Here is a 25,869-nt window from a genome sequence, read left to right on the forward strand (position 1 = left end):
AAGTCAAGGAAGGGACGGAAATGAAATCTGTTTGCATAGTGTTCCAGTCACGGGATTGTGCCATTTTATTTTTTACCAAATCTGTGTTGCTGTAGTTTCTTGAGGGCGTTAAAGGGTGATACTAGGTGTGATCTACTCACCTCCGTACCTGAATAGTGACCACGGTTAAATTTTCTTGAGACGAAATTGCCAAGGCATGATAATATGTGATAATATATACTTGGAAAAAATTGAGGGACTAGTCCCAAATTTGCACTCGAAAATCACTCCCTACGAAAGCAAAAGACTGGGCAGGAAATGTAACATCCTCCCAATGAAAAGCAGGGGCGCCGCGAGTACACTAAGAGACAACATAGTGTCAGGGGCCCAAGACTGTTCAACTGCTTCCCAGCAAACATGAGAGGGAATACCAATAAACGCCTGGCTGTCTTCAAGAAGGCGCTGAACAGGCACCTCAAGTCAGTACCTGACCAGCCGGACTGTGGTTCAAACGTCAGTTTGCGTGCAGCCAGTAGTAATAGCCTGGATGATCAAGCCCTGATCCACCACGAGGCCTGGTCGTGGACCGGGTCGTGGGGGCGTTGATCCCCGAAACCTTGTCCAGGTATACTCCAGGTAAGGCACCTAAATATGAATCTGTAGTTTTAATGGGAGATCTTTATTTTTTGCCAAAATGACTGGAACACTCCAACAGGAAATCTAAAATCTTGCGACTTTCTAGATATAGTCTAGATTCTCACAAAACAATTTGTGACACATCCAACTTAGAGGGAATAACCTGGTGGAGCCGGTGTTGCCAAAGAAGGAATCCCTAGTAAATAATCTTGATGAAAAGCTTAGAGGAAGCGATCACATATCACTTAGTTACGATGTATGACCGAATTACTTAAATAAAAGCATCTACAATGTATGACGGAGTTACCCAAGTAACAATAATGAAGGTAAGGGCCCTGACTGTCGTGCTACAAGTTATGTTGGGTTAAGAGATTATCATAGCGAAGTGGAGTGTGGTGACCTGACCGGGACGTATCATGAGAGAGACGTGACAAGTGCAGGTAGTTGCCAATATGACACTTTTCCGAGCAACATAAAAGCTTCATATATATATATATATATATATATATATATATATATATATATATATATATATATATATATATATATATATATATATATATATATATATATATATATATATGCAATAAGATCACAGTAAACAGGTGATTTCACGAAAGCGCTTGGAATTTCTCTATTCTTTCAGAGTGGTTGTTTTGCATAATATATATATAATATATATATATAATATATATATATATATAATATATATATATATATATATATATATATGTGTGTGTGTGTGTGTGTGTGTGTGTGTGTGTGTGTGTGTATGTGTGTGTGTGTGTGTGTGTGTGTAAAACATAAATACAAGGTCAGGCACAAATGGGACCCAAGAGATGTTTAACATCTCTTGGGTGAGGACAGAGGCAATAACAGGAACGACAAAAGAGAGTCACCTTATTGATCAGTAAACTCGACTGAAGAGAAAAGTTAAAACAAAAATAATGAAACCCAAAAGAGATTGTGAGTTTAAGGCAGAGAGGAAATCAAAGACCAACCCAAAGGTTTTTTCCTCTCATATGTATTAAAATAAGATAAGGAAAACGTTAAGCCTATTTATATGTAACTTACATCGAAGAAATGTATACTGTTTTTTCCTTATTTCCGTCCAATTCATAAACAAAAGAATACAATGGAAATACCAGAAATAATTATACAGATCAGGAGGATAATAAATTGTGCAAGACCAAAGACACTAGAGACATGGACGGTACTTAGACAAGTTGAAACCAAAGAAATCCTGGAGTTACGAAGAACTGTTCTCAAGTTCTCAAGAAATGTAAAGAAGAACTTAGCAAACCATTAGTTGGTCTCTTCAACATACCACTATAATCACATATCAAATAGATTAAGTACGAAATTGAATATATGAGAGACATTTACTAAACGGGCAGTCGGTTCAGAGCTTCGAATTATACATCAATCGGACAAGATTCAATTATACGAAAAGTCGAGGGAAAATATCAGTTGGCGCAGTCAGAAGCCATCATGAAAAAAAATATATTTTAATGAATGAACTTCAACATGGTTTTACAAAGGGACAATCATGCCTTAATAATTTACTAACCTGTGCCTTGTTAAGATATCTGAGGCAACAGACTAAGATAGATAGAGCTCCACACAGGAGCCTGGTGAGGAAAGTAACAACACACGGAATAAGAGAATAAATTATCTCCTGGATCGAGGCGTCGTTGACAAATAATCAACAGAGAGTTTGCATAAATGAGGAGAAATCAGAGTGGTGAGGCGTTACCAGTAACGTTCTACAGAGGTCAGTGTTCTACCACTTGTTGTTCACAATGAACACAAACAACGTAGATAAGAGAGTCAATAGCGACACAAACAAGTTTACGGATGACACGAAAATCTAACAAAATTTGGCTAGAACTGAATGATCTGGATACGTTGATGCAATGATCGGAGAAGTGGCAGATGTAGACATATGTAAGGCAGATGTAGACATATGTAAGGCAGATGTGGACATATGTAAGGCAGATGTGGACATATGTAAGGCAGATGTGGACATATGTAAGGCAGATGTGGACATATGTAAGGCAGATGTGGACATATGTAAGGCAGATGTGGACATATGTAAGGCAGATGTAGACAAATGTAAGGCAGATGTAGACAAATGTAAGGTAGATGTAGACAAATGTAAGGCAGATGTAGACAAATGTAAGGCAGATGTAGACAAATGTAAGGTAGATGTAGACAAATGTAAGGTAGATGTAGACAAATGTAAGGTAGATGTAGACAAATGTAAGGTAGATGTAGACAAATGTAAGGCAGATGTAGACAAATGTAAGGTAGATGTAGACAAATGTAAGGTAGATGTAGACAAATGTAAGGTAGATGTAGACAAATGTAAGGTAGATGTAGACAAATGTAAGGCAGATGTAGACAAATGTAAGGTAGATGTAGACAAATGTAAGGTAGATGTAGACAAATGTAAGGCAGATGTAGACAAATGTAAGGTAGATGTAGACAAATGTAAGGTAGATGTAGACAAATGTAAGGCAGATGTAGACAAATGTAAGGCAGATGTAGACATATGTAAGGTAGATGTAGACAAATGTAAGGCAGATGTAGACAAATGTAAGGCAGATGTAGACATATGTAAGGCAGATGTAGACATATGTAAGGCAGATGTAGACAAATGTAAGGCAGATGTAGACATATGTAAGGCAGATGTAGACATATGTAAGGCAGATGTAGACATATGTAAGGCAGATGTAGACATATGTAAGGCAGATGTAGACATATGTAAGGCAGATGTAGACAAATGTAAGGCAGATGTAGACATATGTAAGGCAGATGTAGACATATGTAAGGCAGATGTAGACATATGTAAGGCAGATGTAGACATATGTAAGGCAGATGTGGACATATGTAAGGCAGATGTAGACATATGTAAGGCAGATGTAGACATATGTAAGGCAGATGTGGACATATGTAAGGCAGATGTAGACAAATGTAAGGCAGATGTGGACATATGTAAGGCAGATGTAGACATATGTAAGGCAGATGTGGACATATGTAAGGCAGATGTAGACATATGTAAGGCAGATGTAGACAAATGTAAGGCAGATGTAGACAAATGTAAGGCAGATGTAGACAAATGTAAGACTAATACTGTGGAAAAAAAAGCATAATACGTATAAACTAAAAGTAGGTCTCACTTATTCTGAATGTGAAAAAAACTGGTTAACAGTAATCTAAAGCCAAAACAACAGTGTGTAAATGGTCATAAAAAAAAAGGACAGAATCTTGACTTCCATCAACAAACACAAATACTGAAAGACGTCATATTATACTTCAACTCTATACAGTGGACCCCCGGTTAACGATATTTTTTCATTCCAGAAGTACGTTCAGGTGCCAGTACTGACCGAATTTGTTCCCATAAGGAATAGTGTGAAGAAGATTAGTCCATTTCAGACCCCCCAAACATACACGTACAAACGCACTTACATAAATACACTTACATAATTGGTCGCATTCGGAGGTAATCGTTATGCGGGGGTCCACCAGTGGACCCCCGGTTAACGATATTTTTTCATTCCAGAAGTACGTTCAGGTGCCAGTACTGACCGAATTTGTTCCCATAAGGAATATTGTGAAGTAGATTAGTCCATTTCAGACCCCCCAAACATACACGTACAAACGCACTTACATAAATACACTTACATAATTGGTCGCATTGGGAGGTGATCGTTATGCGGGGGTCCACTGTATATCGTTGGTAAGACATCATTTCTGCATCTATGAACACAAAGTTCTCAAAAACAAGAACACAGAAAGTTTAACTCCATCATGATGTGAGGAATAATAGTGAATATAAGAACAATATTTGTTAATGAGAATAAATGGTATAAAATACCGACACAATGGAAATATAAATACATGCACAAATAACCCGCACATAAAAGGGAGAAGCTTACGACGACGTTTCGGTCCGACTTGGACCATTGTGTATCGTTCCAGTCACGGTATTGTGCATTTTTTGTTATATATAAACATATATGCAGTATAATGTGATCCTTTGTTGACAACGTTTCGCCCACATAGTGGGCTTTTTCAAGTCACAAACAGATCTGTTTGTGACTTGAAAGAGCCCACTGTGTGGGCGAAACGTTGTCAATAAAGGATCACATTATACTGTATATGCGTTTATATTTCCAGTATTTGTTGATCTTTCGTAAATTTTAAATTTAAAAGCGTAGTTCCCCTTAATAATTAAAACATCAAGATTATTATTATTATAATCAAGGGGGAAGCGCTAAACCCGTAGGATTATACAGCGCCCAGGGGAGGGGGGATGTGGAAGGCATTCAGGCTTAATTCGGGGAACTGGAGCACAGATCCAATTCCCTAAATCAAGAGCCCCTCACCAACATCAAGGAACCTTCCATGAGGGGTAAAACATCAAGAACTGGACTGAGGATTGTGAGTATTTTTTTCTCTAACCAACAATATATTTATGTGACTTCTATATAAAAACATAATATATTGACAAAGATATATATGCAAAATATCTACAGGAGTTGGATGATAGCTCTAGGTCTGTCGTGTTGCCATCAACACATCATCAGGAACTTCCAAAGTTGCAGAAATAGGGCAGGGAATCCAGGAAGATCCGTTCAGGGGAACAGCTCTCTCCAAAATGGCGGATCTCGGTGCCAAAAAGGGTGCCGAGTGCCAGAAAATAGAAACAGCATATAAGCACAACGCATATATAAAGCCGTTAAGCATTTAATGTGAGGAATTAACAACGAGGAACATGTTTCTGTGACCTTAAAAGGATCTCCAACCCCTGAGATACAGGTAGACGATACCCCACAACCAGAGTGGTAGACGATACCCCACAACCAGAGTGGTAGACGATACCCCACAAACAGAGCGGTAGACGATACCCCACAACCAGAGTGGTAGACGATACCCCACAAACAGAGAGGTAGACGATACCCCACAACCAGAGTGGTAGACGATACCCCACAACCAGAGTGGTAGACGATACCCCACAACCAGAGTGGAAAATAAAAACAAATACATCTGGCCCATCTGGTACACAATCTTATGCAAACAACAACAGACAGATCAACACATCTCGCCCAGGAGTGTCACGAGACACTGTGATGACACCTGTCAGGACGACACCAGCACGACACGAGTGAATGTACTCGGGAAGGATTGCAAAAATGTGCCTGACACTCTAGCAGTGAACGATGTAATCTGACTGGTGGCTCACCTGGCCCAGTGCCACCACCACCACTGTCACCTCTGCTGAGGCGTGACACCATCATGGCCATTAATAATAATAATAATAATAATAATAATTATAATAATAATAATAATAATAATAATAATAATTATAATAATAATAATAATAATAATAATAATAATAATAATAATAATAAGAAGAAGAAGAAGAAGAAGAAGAAGAAGAAGAAGAAGAAGAAGAAGAAGAAGAAAAAGAAGAAAAAGAAGAAGAAGAAGAAGAAGAAGAAGAAGAAGAAGAAGAAGAAGAAGAAGAAGAGGAAAAAGAAGAAGAAGAAGAAGAAGGGAATAGGTGAGATTTCAACCCATGGCGAGTGAGGGGTAAAACTCCTGGCCAGTGCGTTAACCACTGGGCCACCTGACTTCAATAAGACTCATTTAACTTACGCACTGGCCTGGAGTTTTAAGAATCACTCGCCATGGGTTCAATCTCCACCCGTTCCCTGGCTTGAAAGCATGATGTGCGGCCGAAACTTGGGTTCCGAAAACGGCAACCAGAGTTACGTCTCTACCACCTGTGTGTATTGTAGTGTGATCACAGTGGCCTCCCGTAACACCGCTTCCAGCGGCCAACACCTAGCTGGCGAAACACTTGCAGAGTAAAGATACCCAAGTGTTATACACACATAGCTTTAAGATGAGGTATGATAAAGCTCATGTAGGAGGGAGAGAGAGGACCTAGTAGCACTCAGTGAAGAGGCGGGGCCAGGAGCTGAGTCTCGACTCCTGCAACCACAATTAGGTGAGTACGTGTTATTAACTACCTAACCTGCCCTTCTCAGGGTTGAGTCATCAATGTTGATGTTGTTGTGTGATGTTAATTAATGTTGATGTGTGATGTTAATCAATATTGATGTTGTTGTGTGATGTTAATTAATGTTGATGTGTGATGTTAATCAATATTGATGTTGTTGTGTGATGTTAATTAATGTTGATGTGTGATGTTAATCAATATTGATGTTGTTGTGCGATCTTAATTAATGTTGATGTTGTGTGATGTTAATTAATGTTGATGTTGTGTGATGTTAATTAATGTTGATGTGTGATGTTAATCAATATTGATGTTGTTGTGTGATCTTAATTAATGTTGATGTTGTGTGATGTTAATTAATGTTGATGTTGTGTGATGTTAATTAATGTTGATGTGTGATGTTAATCAATGTTGATGTTGTGTGATGTTAATTAATGTTGATGTGTGATGTTAATTAATGTTGATGTTGTGTGATGTTAATCAATGTTGATGTTGTGTGATGTTAATTAATGTTGATGTTGTGTGATGTTAATCAATGTTGATGTTGTGTGATGTTAATCAATGTTGATGTTGTGTGATGTTAATCAATGTTGATGTTGTGTGATGTTAATTAATGTTGATGTTGTGTGATGTTAATCAATGTTGATGTTGTGTGATGTTAATCAATGTTGATGTTGTGTGATGTTAATTAATGTTGATGTTGTGTGATGTTAATCAATGTTGATGTTGTGTGATGTTAATCAATGTTGATGTTGTGTGATGTTAATCAATGTTGATGTTGTGTGATGTTAATCAGAAACATCAGTACTAGGCCCCAAAACACAACTGCACCACGACCTTCCACCACCACGACACACCTGCACCACGACCTTCAACCACCAAGACACACCTGCACCACGACCTTCCACCACCACGACACAACTGCACCACGATCTTCCACAACCAAGACACAACTGCACCACGACCTTCCACCACCACGACACAACTGCACCACGATCTTCCACCACCAAGACACACCTGCACCACGACCTTCCACCACCACGACACAACTGCACCACGATCTTCCACCACCAAGACACAACTGCACCACGACCTTCCACCACCAAGACACAACTGCAGCACGACCTTCCACCACCAAGACACAACTGCACCACGACCTTCCACCACCAAGACACAACTGCACCACGACCTTCCACCACCACGACACAACTGCACCACGACCGTCCACCACCACGACACACCTGCACCACGACCTTCCACCACCACGGCACACCTGCACCACGACCTTCCACCACCACGACACAACTGCACCACGACCTTCCACCACCAAAACACAACTGCACCACGACCTTCCACCACCAAGACACAACTGCACCACGACCTTCCACCACCAAGACACAACTGCACCACGACACAACTGCACCACGACCTTCCACCACCAAGACACAACTGCACCACGACCTTCCACCACCACGACACAACTGCACCACGACCTTCCACCACCAAGACACAACTGCACCACGACTTTCCACCACCAACACACAACTGCACCACGACCTTCCACCACCAAGCCACAACTGCACCACGACCTTCCACCACCACGACACACCTGCACCACGACCTTCCACCACCAACACACAACTGCACCACGACCTTCCACCACCAAGACACAACTGCACCACGACCTTCCACCACCACGACACAACTGCATCACGACCTTCCACCACCACGACACAACTGGACCACGACCTTCCACCACCACGACACAACTGCACCACGACCTTCCACCACCACGACACAACTGCACCACGACCTTCCACCACCAAGACACAACTGCACCACGACCTTCCACCACCACGACACAACTGCACCACGACCTTCCACCACCAAGACACACCTGCACCACGACCTTCCACCACCAGGACACAACTGCACCACGACCTTCCACCACCAACACACAACTGCACCACGACCTTCCACCACCAAGACACAACTGCACCACGACCTTCCACCACCAGGACACAACTGCACCACGACCTTCCACCACCAACACACAACTGCACCACGACCTTCCACCACCAAGACACAACTGCACCACGACCTTCCACCACCAAGACACAACTGCACCACGACCATCCACCACCACGACACAACTGCACCACGACCTTCCACCACCACGACACAACTGCACCACGACCTTCCACCACCACGACACAACTGCACCACGACCTTCCACCACCACGACACAACTGCACCACGACCTTCCACCACCAACACACAACTGCACCACGACCTTCCACCACCATGACACAACTGCACCACGACCTTCCACCACCACGACACAACTGCACCACGACCTTCCACCACCACGACACAACTGCACCACGACCTTCCACCACCACGACACAACTGTACCACGACCTTCCACCACGACACAACTGCACCACGACCTTCCACCACCAAGACACAACTGCACCACGACCTTCCACCACCACGACACAACTGCACCACGACCTTCCACCACCACGACACAACTACACCACGACCTTCCACCACCATGACACAACTGCACCACGACCTTCCACCACCACGACACAACTCCACCACGACCTTCCACCACCACGACACAACTGCACCACGACCTTCCACCACCAAGACACAACTGCACCACGACCTTCCACCACCAACACACAACTGCACCACGACCTTCCACCACCAACACACAACTGCACCACGACCTTCCACCACCAAGACACAACTGCACCACGACCTTCCACCACCAACACAACTGCACCACGACACAACTGCACCACGACCTTCCACCACCAACACACAACTGCACCACGACCTTCCACCACCAACACACAACTGCACCACGACCTTCCACCACCAAGACACAACTGCACCACGACCTTCCACCACCAACACACAACTGCACCACGACCTTCCACCACCAAGACACAACTGCACCACGACCTTCCACCACCACGACACAACTGCACCACGACCTTCCACCACCAACACACAACTGCACCATGACCTTCCACCACAAACACACAACTGCACCACGACCTTCCACCACCAAGACACAACCGCACCACGACCTTCCACCACCAACACACAACTGCACCACGACCTTCCACCACCACGACACAACTGCACCACGACCTTCCACCACCACGACACACCTGCACCACGACCTTCCACCACCACGACACACCTGCACCACGACCTTCCACCACCAAGACACACCTGCACCACGACCTTCCACCACCAAGACACAACTGCACCACGACCTTCCACCACCAAGACACAACTGCACCACGACCTTCCACCACTACGACACAACTGCACCACGACCTTCCACCACCAAGACACGCCTGCGCCACGACCTTCCACCACCACGACACACCTGCACCACGACCTTCCACCACCAAGACACAACTGCACCACGACCTTCAACCACCACGACACACCTGCACCACGACCTTCCACCACCACGACACACCTGCACCACGACCTTCCACCACAAAGACACACCTGCACCACGACCTTCCACCACCACGACACACCTGCACCACGACCTTCCACCACCAAGACACACCTGCACCACGACCTTCCACCACCACGACACACCTGCACCACGACCTTCCACCACCAAGACACACCTGCACCACGACCTTCCACCACCAAGACACAACTGCACCACGACCTTCCACCACCAAGACACACCTGCACCACGACCTTCCACCACCAAGACACAACTGCACCACGACCTTCCACCACCAAGACACACCTGCACCACGACCTTCCACCACCAAGACACAACTGCACCACGACCTTCCACCACCAAGACACAACTGCACCACGACCTTCCACCACCACGACACAACTGCACCACGACCTTCCACCACCACGACACACCGGCACCACGACCTTCCACCACCACGACACACCTGCACCACGACCTTCCACCACCACGACACAACTGCACCACGACCTTCCACCACCACGACACAACTGCACCACGACCTTCCACCACCACGACACACCTGCACCACGACCTTCCACCACCAAGACACACCTGCACCACGACCTTCCACCACCAAGACACAACTGCACCACGACCTTCCACCACCAAGACACAACTGCACCACGACCTTCCACCACCAACACACAACTGCACCACGACCTTCCACCACCAAGACACAACTGCACCACGACCTTCCACCACCAAGACAAGCCTGCACCACGACCTTCCACCACCACGACACACCTGCTCCACGACCTTCCACCACCAAGACACAACTGCACCACGACCTTCCACCACCACGACACACCTGCACCACGACCTTCCACCACCACGACAAAACTGCACCACGACCTTCCACCACCACGACACACCTGCACCACGACCTTCCACCACCACGACACACCTGCACCACGACCTTCCACCACCAAGACACACCTGCACCACGACCTTCCACCACCAAGACACACCTGCACCACGACCTTCCACCACCAAGACACACCTGCACCACGACCTTCCACCACCAAGACACAACTGCACCACGACCTTCCACCACCAAGACACACCTGCACCACGACCTTCCACCACCAAGACACAACTGCACCACGACCTTCCACCACCAAGACACAACTGCACCACGACCTTCCACCACCAAGACACACCTGCACCACGACCTTCCACCACCAAGACACACCTGCACCACGACCTTCCACCACCAACACACAACTGCACCACGACCTTCCACCACCAAGACACAACTGCACCACGACCTTCCACCACCAAGACACAACTGCACCACGACCTTCCACCACCAAGACACAACTGCACCACGACCTTCCACCACCAAGACACAACTGCACCACGACCTTCCACCACCAAGACACAACTGCACCACGACCTTCCACTACCAAGACACACCTGCACCACGACCTTCCACCACCACGACACAACTGCACCACGACCTTCCACCACCAAGACACAACTGCACCACGATCTTCCACCACCAAGACACAACTGCACCACGACCTTCCACCACCACGACACAACTGCACCACGACCTTCCACCAAGACACAACTGCACCACGATCTTCCACCACCAAGACACAACTGCACCACGACCTTCCACCACCACGACACAACTGCACCACGACCTTCCACCACCACGACACAACTGCACCACGACCTTCCACCACCACGACACAACTGCACCACGACCTTCCACCACCACGACACAACTGCACCACGACCTTCCACCACCAAGACACACCTGCACCACGACCTTCCACCACCAAGACACAACTGCACCACGACCTTCCACCACCAAGACACAACTGCACCACGACCTTCCACCACCAAGACACAACTGCACCACGACCTTCCACCACCAAGACACACCTGCACCACGACCTTCCACCACCAAGACACACCTGCACCACGACCTTCCACCACCAAGACACACCTGCACCACGACCTTCCACCACCAAGACACAACTGCATCACGACCTTCCACCACCAAGACACACCTGCACCACGACCTTCCACCACCAAGACACACCTGCACCACGACCTTCCACCACCAAGACACAACTGCACCACGACCTTCCACCACCACGACACACCTGCACCACGACCTTCCACCACCAAGACACACCTGCACCACGACCTTCCACTGCAATAAAGTTGCAGAATAAAAAACAGATGCAACACATGGGTATCTTTACAGCCGAAACATCGCCTGCACAGCACGTTTCTCCCGTCGAATACATGCAATTACAACAGTCAATGGATGACACACTGTAGAAAGGAAGTGTGTTGAGCGGGCGAAACGTTTCGACACTAAAGATATCCAAATTTTGCTTTATTTAAGAGACGTTTCGCCCACTAAGGATTCCATCTATTAGAGTATTATTATAATCATTATAATCAAAAAGAAGCGCTAAACTACAAGGGTATCTATTAGATAATTTTGGTTCCTCTCATATGTCCTGGTTCCTCTGTGTCCTGGTACCTCTCATGTGTCCTGCTGCCTCTCATGTGTCCTGGTACCTCTCATATGTCCTGGTTCCTCTGTGTCCTGGTACCTCTCATGTGTCCTGCTGCCTCCCATGTGTCTTGGTGCTTCCCATGTGTCCTGGTGCCTCCCATGTGTCCTGGTGCCTCCCATGTGTCCTGGTCCCTCCCATGTGTCCTGGTGCCTCCCATGTGTCCTGGTACCTCTCATTTATCCTGGTACCTCCCATGTATCCTAGTGCCTCCCATGTATCCTAGTGCCTCCCATGTATCCTAGTGCCTCCCATGTATCCTAGTGCCTCCCATGTATCCTAGTGCCTCCCATGTATTCTAGTGCCTCCCATGTATCCTAGTGCCTCCCATGTATCCTAGTGCCTCCCATGTATCCTAGTGCCTGATAAATTAGACACATGTGCAACTCTTGGGTATCTTTATTGAGGAAACGTTTCGCCACACAGTGGCTTCATCAGTCCATACGTAGGAGAAACTTGAAGAACAGGAGGAGAATGAGGTAATCAGTCCCTCAACCTTGAGTCGATGTGGTCAGTCCATCAATCTTGAATAGAATATTCTATTCAAGATTGATGGACTGATTACATCATCTTTACCTTGTCACTACTCTTGCTGTCTACAATACATTCTCCTCTGTATTTAACTGAAGAAGACTATCACGTAAGCGAAACGTTTCGACAATGAAGATACACAACTGTTGCACATGTGTATCTTAATCACCTTGCTTAGCCTAACAGCAAGTCCTCTTGTGAACCTTTGTACTTCCTCTAGTTCCTGGACCCTCTTCACTAACTACACCACAAAATGTACAGCAAAATCAATTTCTAAAAAAAAATTTTTACCGAACCGGCCGTATCCCACCGAAGCAATGTGACCTAAATTGGAAAACGAAAGTTTTTGCTTTTTAAATTTAATAATTTATACAGGAGAAGGGGTTATTATCCCCTTGCTCCCGGTATTTTAGTCTCCTCTTACGACACGCATGGCTTACGACACGCTCTTTACGACACGCATAGCTTACGGAGGAATAATTCTTCTCCACTTCCCCATGGATCATATATTCAAAATATATTTATATTATTATAACCGGGGGAGTTGCTAAACCCACAGGGGGTCATGTCTCCCCCTGGAGAAAACTAGGAGCAATTCCTTGGATCTAGAACACCTCACTGGAATCAAAGAACCTTTTTTGAAACGAAAAAACAAGGTTTTGTGAGGGTTAATACCACCTGTACCAGCTTTGGTTCATTCAGCTGGCTTACAACAAGGTTTTGTGAGGGTTAATACCACCTGTACCAGCTTTGGTTCATTCAGCTGGCTTACCACAAAGTTTTGTGAGGGTTACTACCACCTGTACCACCTTTGGTTCATTCAGCTGGCTTACAATAAGGTTTCCCGAGGGTTAATACCACCTGTACCAGCTTTGGTTCATTCAGCTGGCTTACAACAAGGTTATGTGAGGGTTAACATCACCTGTACCAGCTTTGGTTCATTCAGCTGGCTTACCACAAAGTTTTGTGAGGGTTACTACCACCTGTACCACCTTTGGTTCAGTCAGCTGGCTTTGGCTCATTCAGCTGGCCTACAACAAGGTTTTGTGAGGGTTAATATCACCTGTACCAGCTTTGGTTCATTCAGCTGGCCTACAACAAGGTTTTGTGAGGGATTACTACCACCTGTACCAGCTTTGGTTCATTCAGCTGGCCTACAACAAGGTTTTGTGAGGGTTAATACCACCTGTACCAGCCTTGGTAACCTTGTTTTACATAAACAACGACCTTCTTGACTAATTACTATCTCGAGGGTTTTACTCTCCTGACATACAAAGGCAGAAGTCCAGCATCCTCACGTTCATCCCATGGTCCCATCCTATACAATTCATTCCACACACATTCACACAAATTCCACACAACATTTGCTTGTTCTCAAAACCCTGAATAAACTTGTAGTATTCTCTGTAGAGTAATTTGCTGATATCCTAAGTAGGTTACCATATCGTATTCCTCTGTGGCCTCTTTTTTCAAAGGTTCACTGCCCCCTTACGACATATCTCCGCAGGTGATCGCGGGGGAACACCGCCCTTCTCCCCGGAAAGATCCCGGGGAAGATGTGATGATGACATACGTCTGTTTCGAAATCAAGAGTCACACACGCAAGTATCTGTGTGCTACATACTGTTGAAGCACCGTGTTGGCCAGGAGTAGTGCACTCAGCCTCATTAGTCGTGCTGGAGGCTTCCTGAGGGTTGGACGAGCGCTCCACCTCTCTGAAGGGTAATTATAACAACGTGGTTTTCGCCAGAAAACAGCACTTTTGAGAGGAACCCTGTGACGACGTTACGGTCAGTTCTGGACCATTGTTAGGTCACAAGTGTGGCAAGAGAGCAGATGTTCCTCTAAGTGAGGGTTTTTGGTAGTGTTCCAGCCATAGTATTGTGACTTTACATTTATTAAGGCTGGAACAACACCTTGGCTGGAACAACACCTTGGCTGGAACAACACCTTGGCTGGAACAACACCTTGGCTGGAACAACACCTTGGTTAGATCAACACCTTGGCTGGAACAACACCTTGGCTGGAACAACACCTTGGCTGGAACAACACCTTGGCTGGAACACCTTGGCTAGATCAACACCTTGGCTGGAACAATTCAAAACCCATAAATCTACAAGAAGAGCTAAACCCACTTGGGTCAGACAGCATGTAAAATCCCAGATGTGATTCAAAACAGTATACCTGGAATGCTACACCCATGACTAATGAATCGTTGAGTGCATTTGCTGTTAGATTAGATAAACTTTTGCCATCATTTATCAATGCAGTCCAGTTCTCAGCCTTTGTCCCTGATGAGGATAAACGGTCCACAGCGTCGTTTGCTAAAATAGCAGCTTTTGGAGCAATCAAAGAACTAATGCCGCCTGCTTCCGTGTGTGCTTATGAGGCTAATCCTCCAACTGTGACGATGGAACCACTTACAGCCCTAAATCATGTACGTTCCTTGTGCCCCCAGGGTACTTTCCCATGTATCAAAAGTAATTTCACACCTATGCCTCAGTCTGCACCACCTCTTGTTTGCGCCACAGCGACAAATCGTGGTCGTCAACCATCTCAGCGATCACCAAGGACCAGTGTACAGAGTCATTATAAACCTCGTAGTATTCATAGTACATTCAGTAACCATAGTCACCGGACTTGTTACAACTGTGGTTTCCGTGGCCATATTGCAATTAATTGTCCTGATAGTCACCCTAAGAGGCGTCGTACTGATGATGAGTACCAGTCAGATCTTCCCTACTGTACTTATCATAGAATACATGGACATGACACATCTGAGTGCAATGCTCTCTACAACCTTCAGTACTCTAGATCTTTCCGTGGCCGTTCCAACCGCAGAACCAGGAGAGGTAACAGAGGTGGTGGTTCTCAGACTAACCAGAACCAGGCTCATTCTTCCAATTCGGGGGAATTCGAGAGCCCCAGTCAAACCGTCCCATGGTGACAGTAGGTGATAGTGAGTACACCATCCCCGTTCACAATTCCTTTGATGCCTTAGGCTTAAGCAGTCTCGAGAACGACAATCCAGCTGATGATGTTGCTTCACACGTCTCTGACGTAGATGATTTTGGGGATGAAGTGGAACAAATCTTTTCTGATGACAATCCTCCTTTTTGTTTGCACATAACTTCCAATACAACGATAGGTCCCACAGTACAAGCATCTGTTCATAATGCGCCCGTTCATGTGTTCATGGACTCTGGTGCGCAAGTCAGTATTATCAGGTCTAGTTTAAGGATAAGTTGTTACGACATGTCCTTCTCGTAGAATCGACTCATGTGTCCTCCCTTAGTGGAGTAGCTGGTTCTCACCTGCGTGTCCGAGGTCGGAGTTCCCTCACCTTCCTTCCTTGTTGTCGACCAGATTACTTTCCCTGGTGATCTTCTACTGGGATTTGCTTCCATGAGAGACTTACGCATTGTGCTCGACACTTACCAATGGCATGCCCAAATTGATGACTTGATCGTACCATTTTGGGGTTACCAGCTTGGATCCGAGATCTGCCATACTGCCACAGTGTACGACGTTCGGATTAAGTCCTTACAAGCCAGTGCATTTTCCAGTAGCGTACCCAAGCGGTCAGGCACTGGTGATCCTGTCACTCCTGTCTGTGTTCCACCTACAACTTCAGACTTGCAAGATAGTGTCCAGTTACCTCAAGTGTCCGAGGACGCTCTGATTACCTTGAGTGCTGAGCCTATCCCTGCAGTGTCTGCTAGTTCAAGTGGTAGTTTCTCCACAGGGGACACCTTGTCGGAAAACGATTACTTGCAACTAGTAATGCCATCTCTTGTTGATGTCACATGCCGTCTGCAGAAAGACGTTTCTGTCACGGCTAGTGCCCTCACTAGAGTGTCAGTTGTTCTTCGTGTTCCAGATAGTGATAACGTCCTAGTTGACAGTGATTCTTGCAAAGTAAAGGGTTTGTTTGTTAAGCCATCCTTACATGTTGTACGAGATAGTAAGATCCAAGTACAACGCAGTTGCATTTGCTAGCCGAGTCCTTACGAAGGCTGAACGTAATTATACAGTAACTGAGCAAGAAGTTTTAGCAACAGTATGGTCTTTAAAGCACTTCCGAGACATTATTTATCAGTACCCTGTTCATGTCTTGACGGACCATGCTCCACTGATACCTTTATTCCAGAACAAACAACCTACTGGAAGGTTAGCCAGATGGACCTTGACTATCCAAGAGTTCAATCCTACCTTTGAACACTTACCTGGCAAGTCAAATGTAGTCGCAGATGCTTTGTCGCGACATGTTAGTCTAGTAACTGCAGACCCTCCATTTACTGCCGAGGATGTAAAGAATGCTCAAAGAACAGATCCCATGTGGTCTGGTGTGATTCGATTCCTGCTCCAGGAAGATCTTATTCTGACTGTGAAGCCACCAGCACCCATCAGCGACTTTGTCATGAACCAAGAATTACTGTATCGAACAGCCGAGTTGGGTACTCCAAGCAGAAGAGTATACCAGTTAGTAATTCCACTGTCACTAGTGAATGTAGCCTTACAGCTAGTTCACGATGTACCAGGTGTTGCACACCCTGGTATGGATCGTTCAGTAAAACAAGCCAAATTGAAATACTTTTGGTCTCGTATGGCAGCTGATAATTCTGAGTATGTCAAGAAATGTAGTGTCTGCATGCAACACAGAGGCAATGTTAATGGGCCTAATCCAATCCAGATGTACCCAACTACTAGCGAACCATGGGAAAGAGTTGCGCTAGATCTGTTAACTAATTTCCAATGTTCCTTCCAGGGCAACAAACATGTGTGTGTTATGATAGATCATTTCACCAGATATTGTGAGTTAGTTCCTATTGCAGATAAGACTGCCGAGACAGTAGCTAAAGCGTTTAAAGAACGCATTATCTGCAGGCATACCACCCCTAAGTCCCTGGTAACAGATAATGGAGGTGAATTCTGTAATGAGATTCTTGAAAATCTGTGTAAATTGTACAATATCTCTAAATCCACCATTGTTCCTCACCATCCTGCCAGTAATGGGTTAGTGGAACGAACCATTAAGTATTAGATGTCTTGAGAGCCACTATCAATCCCAACAGTGAAACTTGGGATGAAGTTATACCTGATGTTCAGTGTGCCATAAATTCTGCTTACAATGTTTCTATAGGTGACACTCCACATTATGCTTTGTACGGTGTAGATAAGCATTTACCTTATGAGTTGTTATATTCTAGCCCAAAACCAAATTACAACCCTGATGATTTCATAGCAACTCGTACCAGCTTAGCTCAAAGTGCTTTTAGAAGAATCCGTGAAATACTTCATAAATCAACAGCAGAATTTACAAGAGCCGCTAACACTAGAGCAAAGCCGTCCAAAATTACAGTAGGTTCCAGAGTTATGCTGACTAATTTTAACAAAACATCTGCAATGCCTAAGCTCGATCGGAAGTTTGTTGGTCCTTATCAAGTTGAACATATTAATGGCAATAAGTATAAAGTTAGAGAAATTAGTACAGGTCATTATAAAGAATCACATTGAGATCATATGAAGTTAGTATGTGATGATAATGATGTTCCAACCCAGACTCATGTGACAGACTCTGACAATCCTCCTGTCTCTGTACCCCCTACCTCTAACAATCAGTCAGACAATCAAACTTAATGTCGTTATTCCCTACGTACACGACAGGTACTGAGAAATCCTCAAGTATCATTTGTAACTACCGATTCAGATCCGCCTCAACCACGGCATGAGTTAGCCATTGCAACAGAGTTTGATCCTCCCAGACATGATACCCATTCTGCATATGTAAATATCACCCTCACTGAGTTTGGGTTAAATGTAAATAACCTGTATAGATGAATATAGTTTAAAATGTAATAAAGTTGGTAGAATTACCGACAATATGTAAAGTAAAAGGACACAAGTGAAACTAATGTGACATTTATTGTGGCAACGTTTCGCTCTCCAGGAGCTTTATCAAGCCATTACAAACAATACATGGACACAGAGGGTATATAAAGGCTCAGAGTGAGGTGAATACTAGTGAGGTACCAATTTGAGGTTCACTAGTGGTAGTAGTAGTAGTAGTAGTAGTAGTGGTAGTGACAAAAGTAATACAATATGGTAGAGCAATTAATTCGTACATGAGTAAAAAGATATAAAAGCTATTACTTGGGTAACATAAAAATAGGTTGGACAAATATAAACTGGAATGAGGCAGCTTGTTTCAGTGTTCACTCTCTGTGCTTTGTGTAGTATAACAGGAGAGACTATGTGATGGCAGGGTTTACTGTTTTCAGGAGGATTCTTGCTAAGACTTCGGAGATGGTGAAGCTGCCGTTGTTTTGTTTAATTGTATTCGAAACAGCGATCAGTGCTGATTCGAGGCACTTGCGTCTGCGGAAATTAGTTTCTTTGATCACTAATTGGGCGTCTCTGAATTTCATGAGATGATTGGTGGAATTTCGGTGTTGTGCACAGGCGTTGTTCAGGTTATCGTTCCTACATGCGTAAATGTGTTCATTGAGGCGGGTGTCGAGGTTTCTGGCTGTTTCACCTACGTAAATCTTGTCACAGCCTCCACAGGGTATAGTGTAAACTCCTGCATTGACTGGTTCGTGGTGCTTGGATTTTGCCCTGGTTATATCCTTTATTGAAGTGCTAGAAGCGATGGCGACTCTGGTGTTAGCTTGTGAAAGTGCTTTTGAGACGTTCAGTGCAACCTGACTGTTGGGAAGAATTATAACTTTGCTGGGAGTGGTGTTGATGCGTGGAGAATTAATGATCTGAAGAGCTCTTTTCTTGCAGATCATAAATTCTCCACGCATCAACACCACTCCCAGCAAAGTTATAATTCTTCCCAACAGTCAGTTGCACTGAACGTCTCAAAAGCACTTTCACAAGCTAACACCAGAGTCGCCATCGCTTCTAGCACTTCAATAAAGGATATAACCAGGACAAAATCCAAGCACCACGAACCAGTCAATGCAGGAGTTTACACTATACCCTGTGGAGGCTGTGACAAGATTTACGTAGGTGAAACAGCCAGAAACCTCGACACCCGCCTCAATGAACACATTTACGCATGTAGGAACGATAACCTGAACAACGCCTGTGCACAACACCGAAATTCCACCAATCATCTAATGAAATTCAGAGACGCCCAATTAGTGATCAAAGAAACTAATTTCCGCAGACGCAAGTGCCTCGAATCAGCACTGATCGCTGTTTCGAATACAATTAAACAAAACAACGGCAGCTTCACCATCTCCGAAGTCTTAGCAAGAATCCTCCTGAAAACAGTAAACCCTGCCATCACATAGTCTCTCCTGTTATACTACACAAAGCACAGAGAGTGAACACTGAAACAAGCTGCCTCATTCCAGTTTATATTTGTCCAACCTATTTTTATGTTACCCAAGTAATAGCTTTTATATCCTTTTACTCATGTACGAATTAATTGCTCTACCATATTGTATTACTTTTGTCACTACCACTACTACTACTACTACTACTACTACCACTAGTGAACCTCAAATTGGTACCTCACTAGTATTCACCTCACTCTGAGCCTTTATATACCCTCTGTGTCCATGTATTGTTTGTAATGGCTTGATAAAGCTCCTGGAGAGCGAAACGTTGCCACAATAAATGTCACATTGGTTGCACTTGTGTCCTTTTACTTTACAGTTTAAAATGTATTTCTATTGTCTGCTACAATATGAACTTATTAATATTCAAGATTTTTTTTTGTGTGTGTGTTCATGTTCTCTTCGAATTCTGAGATTTAACAGTGTAGATTTGAGTGCACCAAGTCTGCCTTTTCTGTTAAACACTTCTTTCTTTGTATATATTTCTTCTTCAGAATCCGTAGATCACATGAATACTGATCGATTGATCAAATTTTTTTTTAATCACTTTTATTGTATATTCTTGTCATTGAGCCTCATTCTATGAATTGTAATGCATTACAGTATGTTAGCTTCCATTCCGATATTCTCCTTATGTATGTTCTAATGTTCAATTGTTGTGTACTTTGACATTGTATAGCATCAGCCCCAACCGTACACCTGTCATCTCTAGTTGTATTAGCTGTATGTCGGGACACCATACGTTAGCGTCGCCGAGTTCTCAGTAGTATCAGTTACCAGTAACCAGTTACCAGCGTCAGTTTACCAGTAACCAGTTACCAGTAGTGTCAGTAGTAATGACTCATACCAACCGTCTGCGTGAATCTCTGTTATTCACTGTTACAGCTGACCTAGCATGATTTGTATGCCGATCACCCCTAGGCACCACTAGTGACTCAGTTCAAGTAGAGGCGTTAGGAGAGATGGCATGTCAGGCTTTGGTGCTCTCCATATATTCCATCCAATATACATACTTAACAGCCTATGTGAGTGTTCTTACCCAATCCACGTTTCGAAATCATACGCGACATTGGCTGCACGCAACCCAACGTACTAACCACAACCCCACCACAACCCGGCTGGTCAGGTACTGACTTTAGGTGCCTGTCCAGTGCCTTCCTGAAAACAACCAGGAGTCTATTGGTAATCCCCCTTATGTATGCTGGAAGGCTGTTCAACAGCCTCTCAATAGCTTTCTTATGGCAGTCATCAAGCCTTTGTTTATCGTCACAGAAACCTGCACTGTCTCAAAAAAAATTATAATGAGCAATGGACGTTGTTCCGTATCCCGGAGCTGTATGACCCTTGTCGGTTTAGCGCTTTCTTTGATTTTAATAATAATCCGCATGCCTCATCATCCTTCAATTATTATTATTATGGGGAGAGCTAAACCCGTAAGGATTATACAGCGCCTGTGGGAACTGGAGCACAGATCCAATTCCCTAGATCGAGAGCCCCTCACCAGCGTCAAGGAACCTCCGTCGAGGGAGGGGGGGGAGGGGGGGTGTCCGAACTCTCGGTCATAACTTAAAACGTTTCATTCAATGATTGTTGAGAGAGTGAGGGAAAGTTGATGTGACCACTGACGTGTTCAGGTGAACAATGATCACAATATTCCCGGATTTCACTTCCGTGTTATCAAGATTAAGATCACAAAACCGTGGCTGAAACAACTCACCAAAAACCTCGCACTTGGGAGAGAAACCTCATGGTGATGTTTCTATCCGTTTTGAACCATTGTGACTTAAAAATGGTTCAGGAAGGACCGAAACGTCGTCATAGGGCCTTCTCTAAGTACTGGGCTTCAGGTGATTTTTGCGCAGTAACATGAGAGCCTCGAAAACGGTACGAAACTCTTTCCCACCTGGCCTCATGTCGGTTTGCCTGAGGCCAGCAGTAACAGCCTGGTTGATCAGGTCCTGATCCACCGCGAGGTCTGGCCATGGACTGGGGCGCGAGGGCGTTGACTCCCGAAACCTACTCCATATATACTCCAAGTATAAAACATCTTCAATATATAACTGATATCGCTATTGAATGATCAGCCTTACACCTTAAATAAACCCCACTGCACGGGCGAAACGTTCTTCTCCTCCACCAAGAGTGAAGGTTTGATGCCGATCTGATGAGGTATTCACAAATTGCCCACCACTATGGAATGACCGCAAGTGATGTCACATGACGTCAGACATTTACAGTCTGAAGATTTTCAGTGGCTCCTGAAGGAGTGTCAATGTTGGTACAAGTGATGTACTGTTCACAGCCCTATGGCGGGGGCAGCCCTATGGCGGGGGCAGCCCTATGGCGGGGGCAGCCTTATGGCGGGGGCAGCCCTATGGTGGGGGCAGCCCTATGGCGGGGGCAGCCCTATGGCGGGGGCAGCCCTATGGCGGGGGCAGCCCTATGGCGGGGGCAGCCCTATGGCGGGGGCAGCCCTATGGCAGGGGCAGCCCTATGATCAAGGCTCTACAATGAACGTAAAATAGTCCCGATAAAAACCTCTGCACAGAGCGAAACATGGCACCAGTAAATGCTTTTTCTCAGTCAGTCTTCAACATCTTTCTCTGTATGTTATCAGCCTACAATCAACATGCACTCTGTTACAATCAACGTGCACTCTGTTACAATCAACATGCACTCTGTTACAATCAACATGCACTCTGTTACAATCAACATGCACTTTGTTACAATCAACATGCACTCTGTTACAATCAACATGCACTTTGTTATAATCAACATGCACTTTGTTATAATCAACATACACTCTGATACAATCAACATGCACTTTGTTATAATCAACATGCACTTTGTTATAATCAACATACACTCTGATACAATCAACATGCACTTTGTTATAATCAACATGCACTTTGTTATAATCAACATACACTCTGATACAATCAACATGCACTTTGTTATAATCAACATGCACTCTGATACAATCAACATACACTTTGTTATAATCAACATGCACTTTGTTATAATCAACATGCACTTTGTTATAATCAACATACACTCTGATACAATCAACATGCACTTTGTTACAATCAACATGCACTCTGATACAATCAACATGCACTTTGTTACAATCAACATGCACTCTGTTACAATCAACATGCACTTTGTTACAATCAACATGCACTCTGTTACAATCAACATGCACTTTGTTACAATCAACATGCACTCTGTTACAATCAACATGCACTTTGTTACAATCAACATGCACTCTGTTACAATCAACATGCACTCTGTTACAATCAACATGCACTCTGTTACAATCAACATGCACTCTGTTACAATCAACATGCACTCTGTTACAATCAACATGCACTCTGTTACAATCAACATGCACTCTGTTACAATCAACATGCACTATGTTACAATCAACATGCACTCTGTTACAATCAACATGCACTCTGTTACAATCAACATGCACTCTGTTAAAATCAACATACACTATGTTACAATCAACATGCACTCTGTTACAATCAACATACACTATGTTACAATCAACATGCACTCTGTTACAATCAACATACACTATGTTACAATCAACATGCACTCTGGTAAGTAAGACACATGTGCAACAGTTAAGTATCTTTATTCCGAAACGTTTCGCCTACACAGTAGACTTCTTCAGCCGTCTACAGAAAGGTTGATAGAAGCAGTAGAGATGTGAAGACGATGTAATCAGTCCATCATCCTTCACATCTCTACTGCTTCTACCAACTTTTCTGTACACGACTGAAGAAGTCTACTGTGTAGGCGAAACGTTTCGGAATAAAGATACTTAACTGTTGCACATGTGTCTTATTTACCAACGTATCGGTATATATGAACATACACACACACACACACACACACACATATATATATATATATATATATATATATATATATATATATATATATATATATATATATATATATATATATATATTTATATATATATACATATATAAACAAACCACTACTATGAATTCGTCTGCTTCCTTATACTAACTGGTTGTGGTTTCTTTTATTGTTGTAGCCGGTGGTGTACTACGTCAGCACAACAAACAGTGGAAGGATAAGTGGGAGAACAGATCAGAAGAACAGAGGATAAATAACAGAAGAGGCGTCAGTAGAGACATCATAGAACAGACGTCAGCAGGACAGCAACAGAAGAGACCTCAGCAAAACACAAAAAAACAAGAGGTCAGCAAGCAAACATCAGAAGAGGCATCAAGAGTGCTGGTGTCAGCCGTTGTAGTGTCAGCAAGATGGGATTATTCTCCTCAAAATCTTCAACCAAGGTCATCCTTCATTTTCACACTTGTATGTTAATATACATACATATACATACATATATATATATATATATATATATATATATATATATATATATATATATATATATATATATATATATATATATATATATATATATGAACTACAAGGGGAGTTGAATGATAGCTCTAGGACTCCCGTATTGCAATCTACACATCATGAGCTTGTAATGCTGCAGAAATGAGTAGGAAATCCAGACAGAAACGTTCTTCCTACTCATTTCTGCAACTTTATGATGATGTATTGACTGCAATACGAAAGGCCTAAAACTACCATTCAGCAAGACTCCCTGTGGTTAATTTGCATCTTTTATCGCTCACACACACACACATTATATATATATATATATATATATATATATATATATATATATATATATATATATATATATATATATATATATATATATATATATATATATATATATATAGTGGAAGACGGCCGCTAATATATATATATATATATATATATATATATATATATATATATATATATATATATATATATATATATATATGTAATATATATATATATATATATATATATATGTAATATATATATATATATATATATATATATATATATATATATATATATATATATATATATATATGTATATATATATATATATATATATATATATATATATATATATATATATATATATATATATATATATATATATATATATTAGCGGCCGTCTTCCACTGAGGAAGAGTGACGCAAAAAAAAAGAAGAACCACATTCACTATCATTCACTCCATCACTGTCTTGCCAGAGGCGTGCCGATACTATAGTTCAAAACTGTAAATATCTCCACCCCTCCTACATAGTGCAGGCACTGTACTTATTACCTGCAGGACTCAAATCCGGCTAACTAGCTTCCCTGAATCTCTTTAT

The 25,869-nt window shown here is 43.6% G+C and overlaps 1 protein-coding gene across 1 annotated transcript in view; it reads left to right on the forward strand.

The window, feature by feature from the left end:
- Positions 1 to 14,912: 14,912 nt before the first annotated feature.
- LOC128697337 (autotransporter adhesin BpaC-like) overlaps positions 14,913 to 25,869 on the forward strand; it is a 43,586-nt gene continuing 32,629 nt past the window's right edge. The window contains exons 1-2 of the mRNA XM_070093852.1: positions 14,913 to 14,971; positions 24,671 to 24,935. Of these exons, the coding sequence (XP_069949953.1) occupies positions 24,903 to 24,935 (33 nt within the window). The 5' untranslated portion in view covers positions 14,913 to 14,971; positions 24,671 to 24,902. The remainder of the gene's footprint in view (positions 14,972 to 24,670; positions 24,936 to 25,869) is intronic.

This window comes from Cherax quadricarinatus, chromosome 44 (assembly GCF_038502225.1).
Source record: "Cherax quadricarinatus isolate ZL_2023a chromosome 44, ASM3850222v1, whole genome shotgun sequence".
Classification (NCBI taxonomy): Eukaryota; Metazoa; Arthropoda; class Malacostraca; order Decapoda; family Parastacidae; genus Cherax; species Cherax quadricarinatus.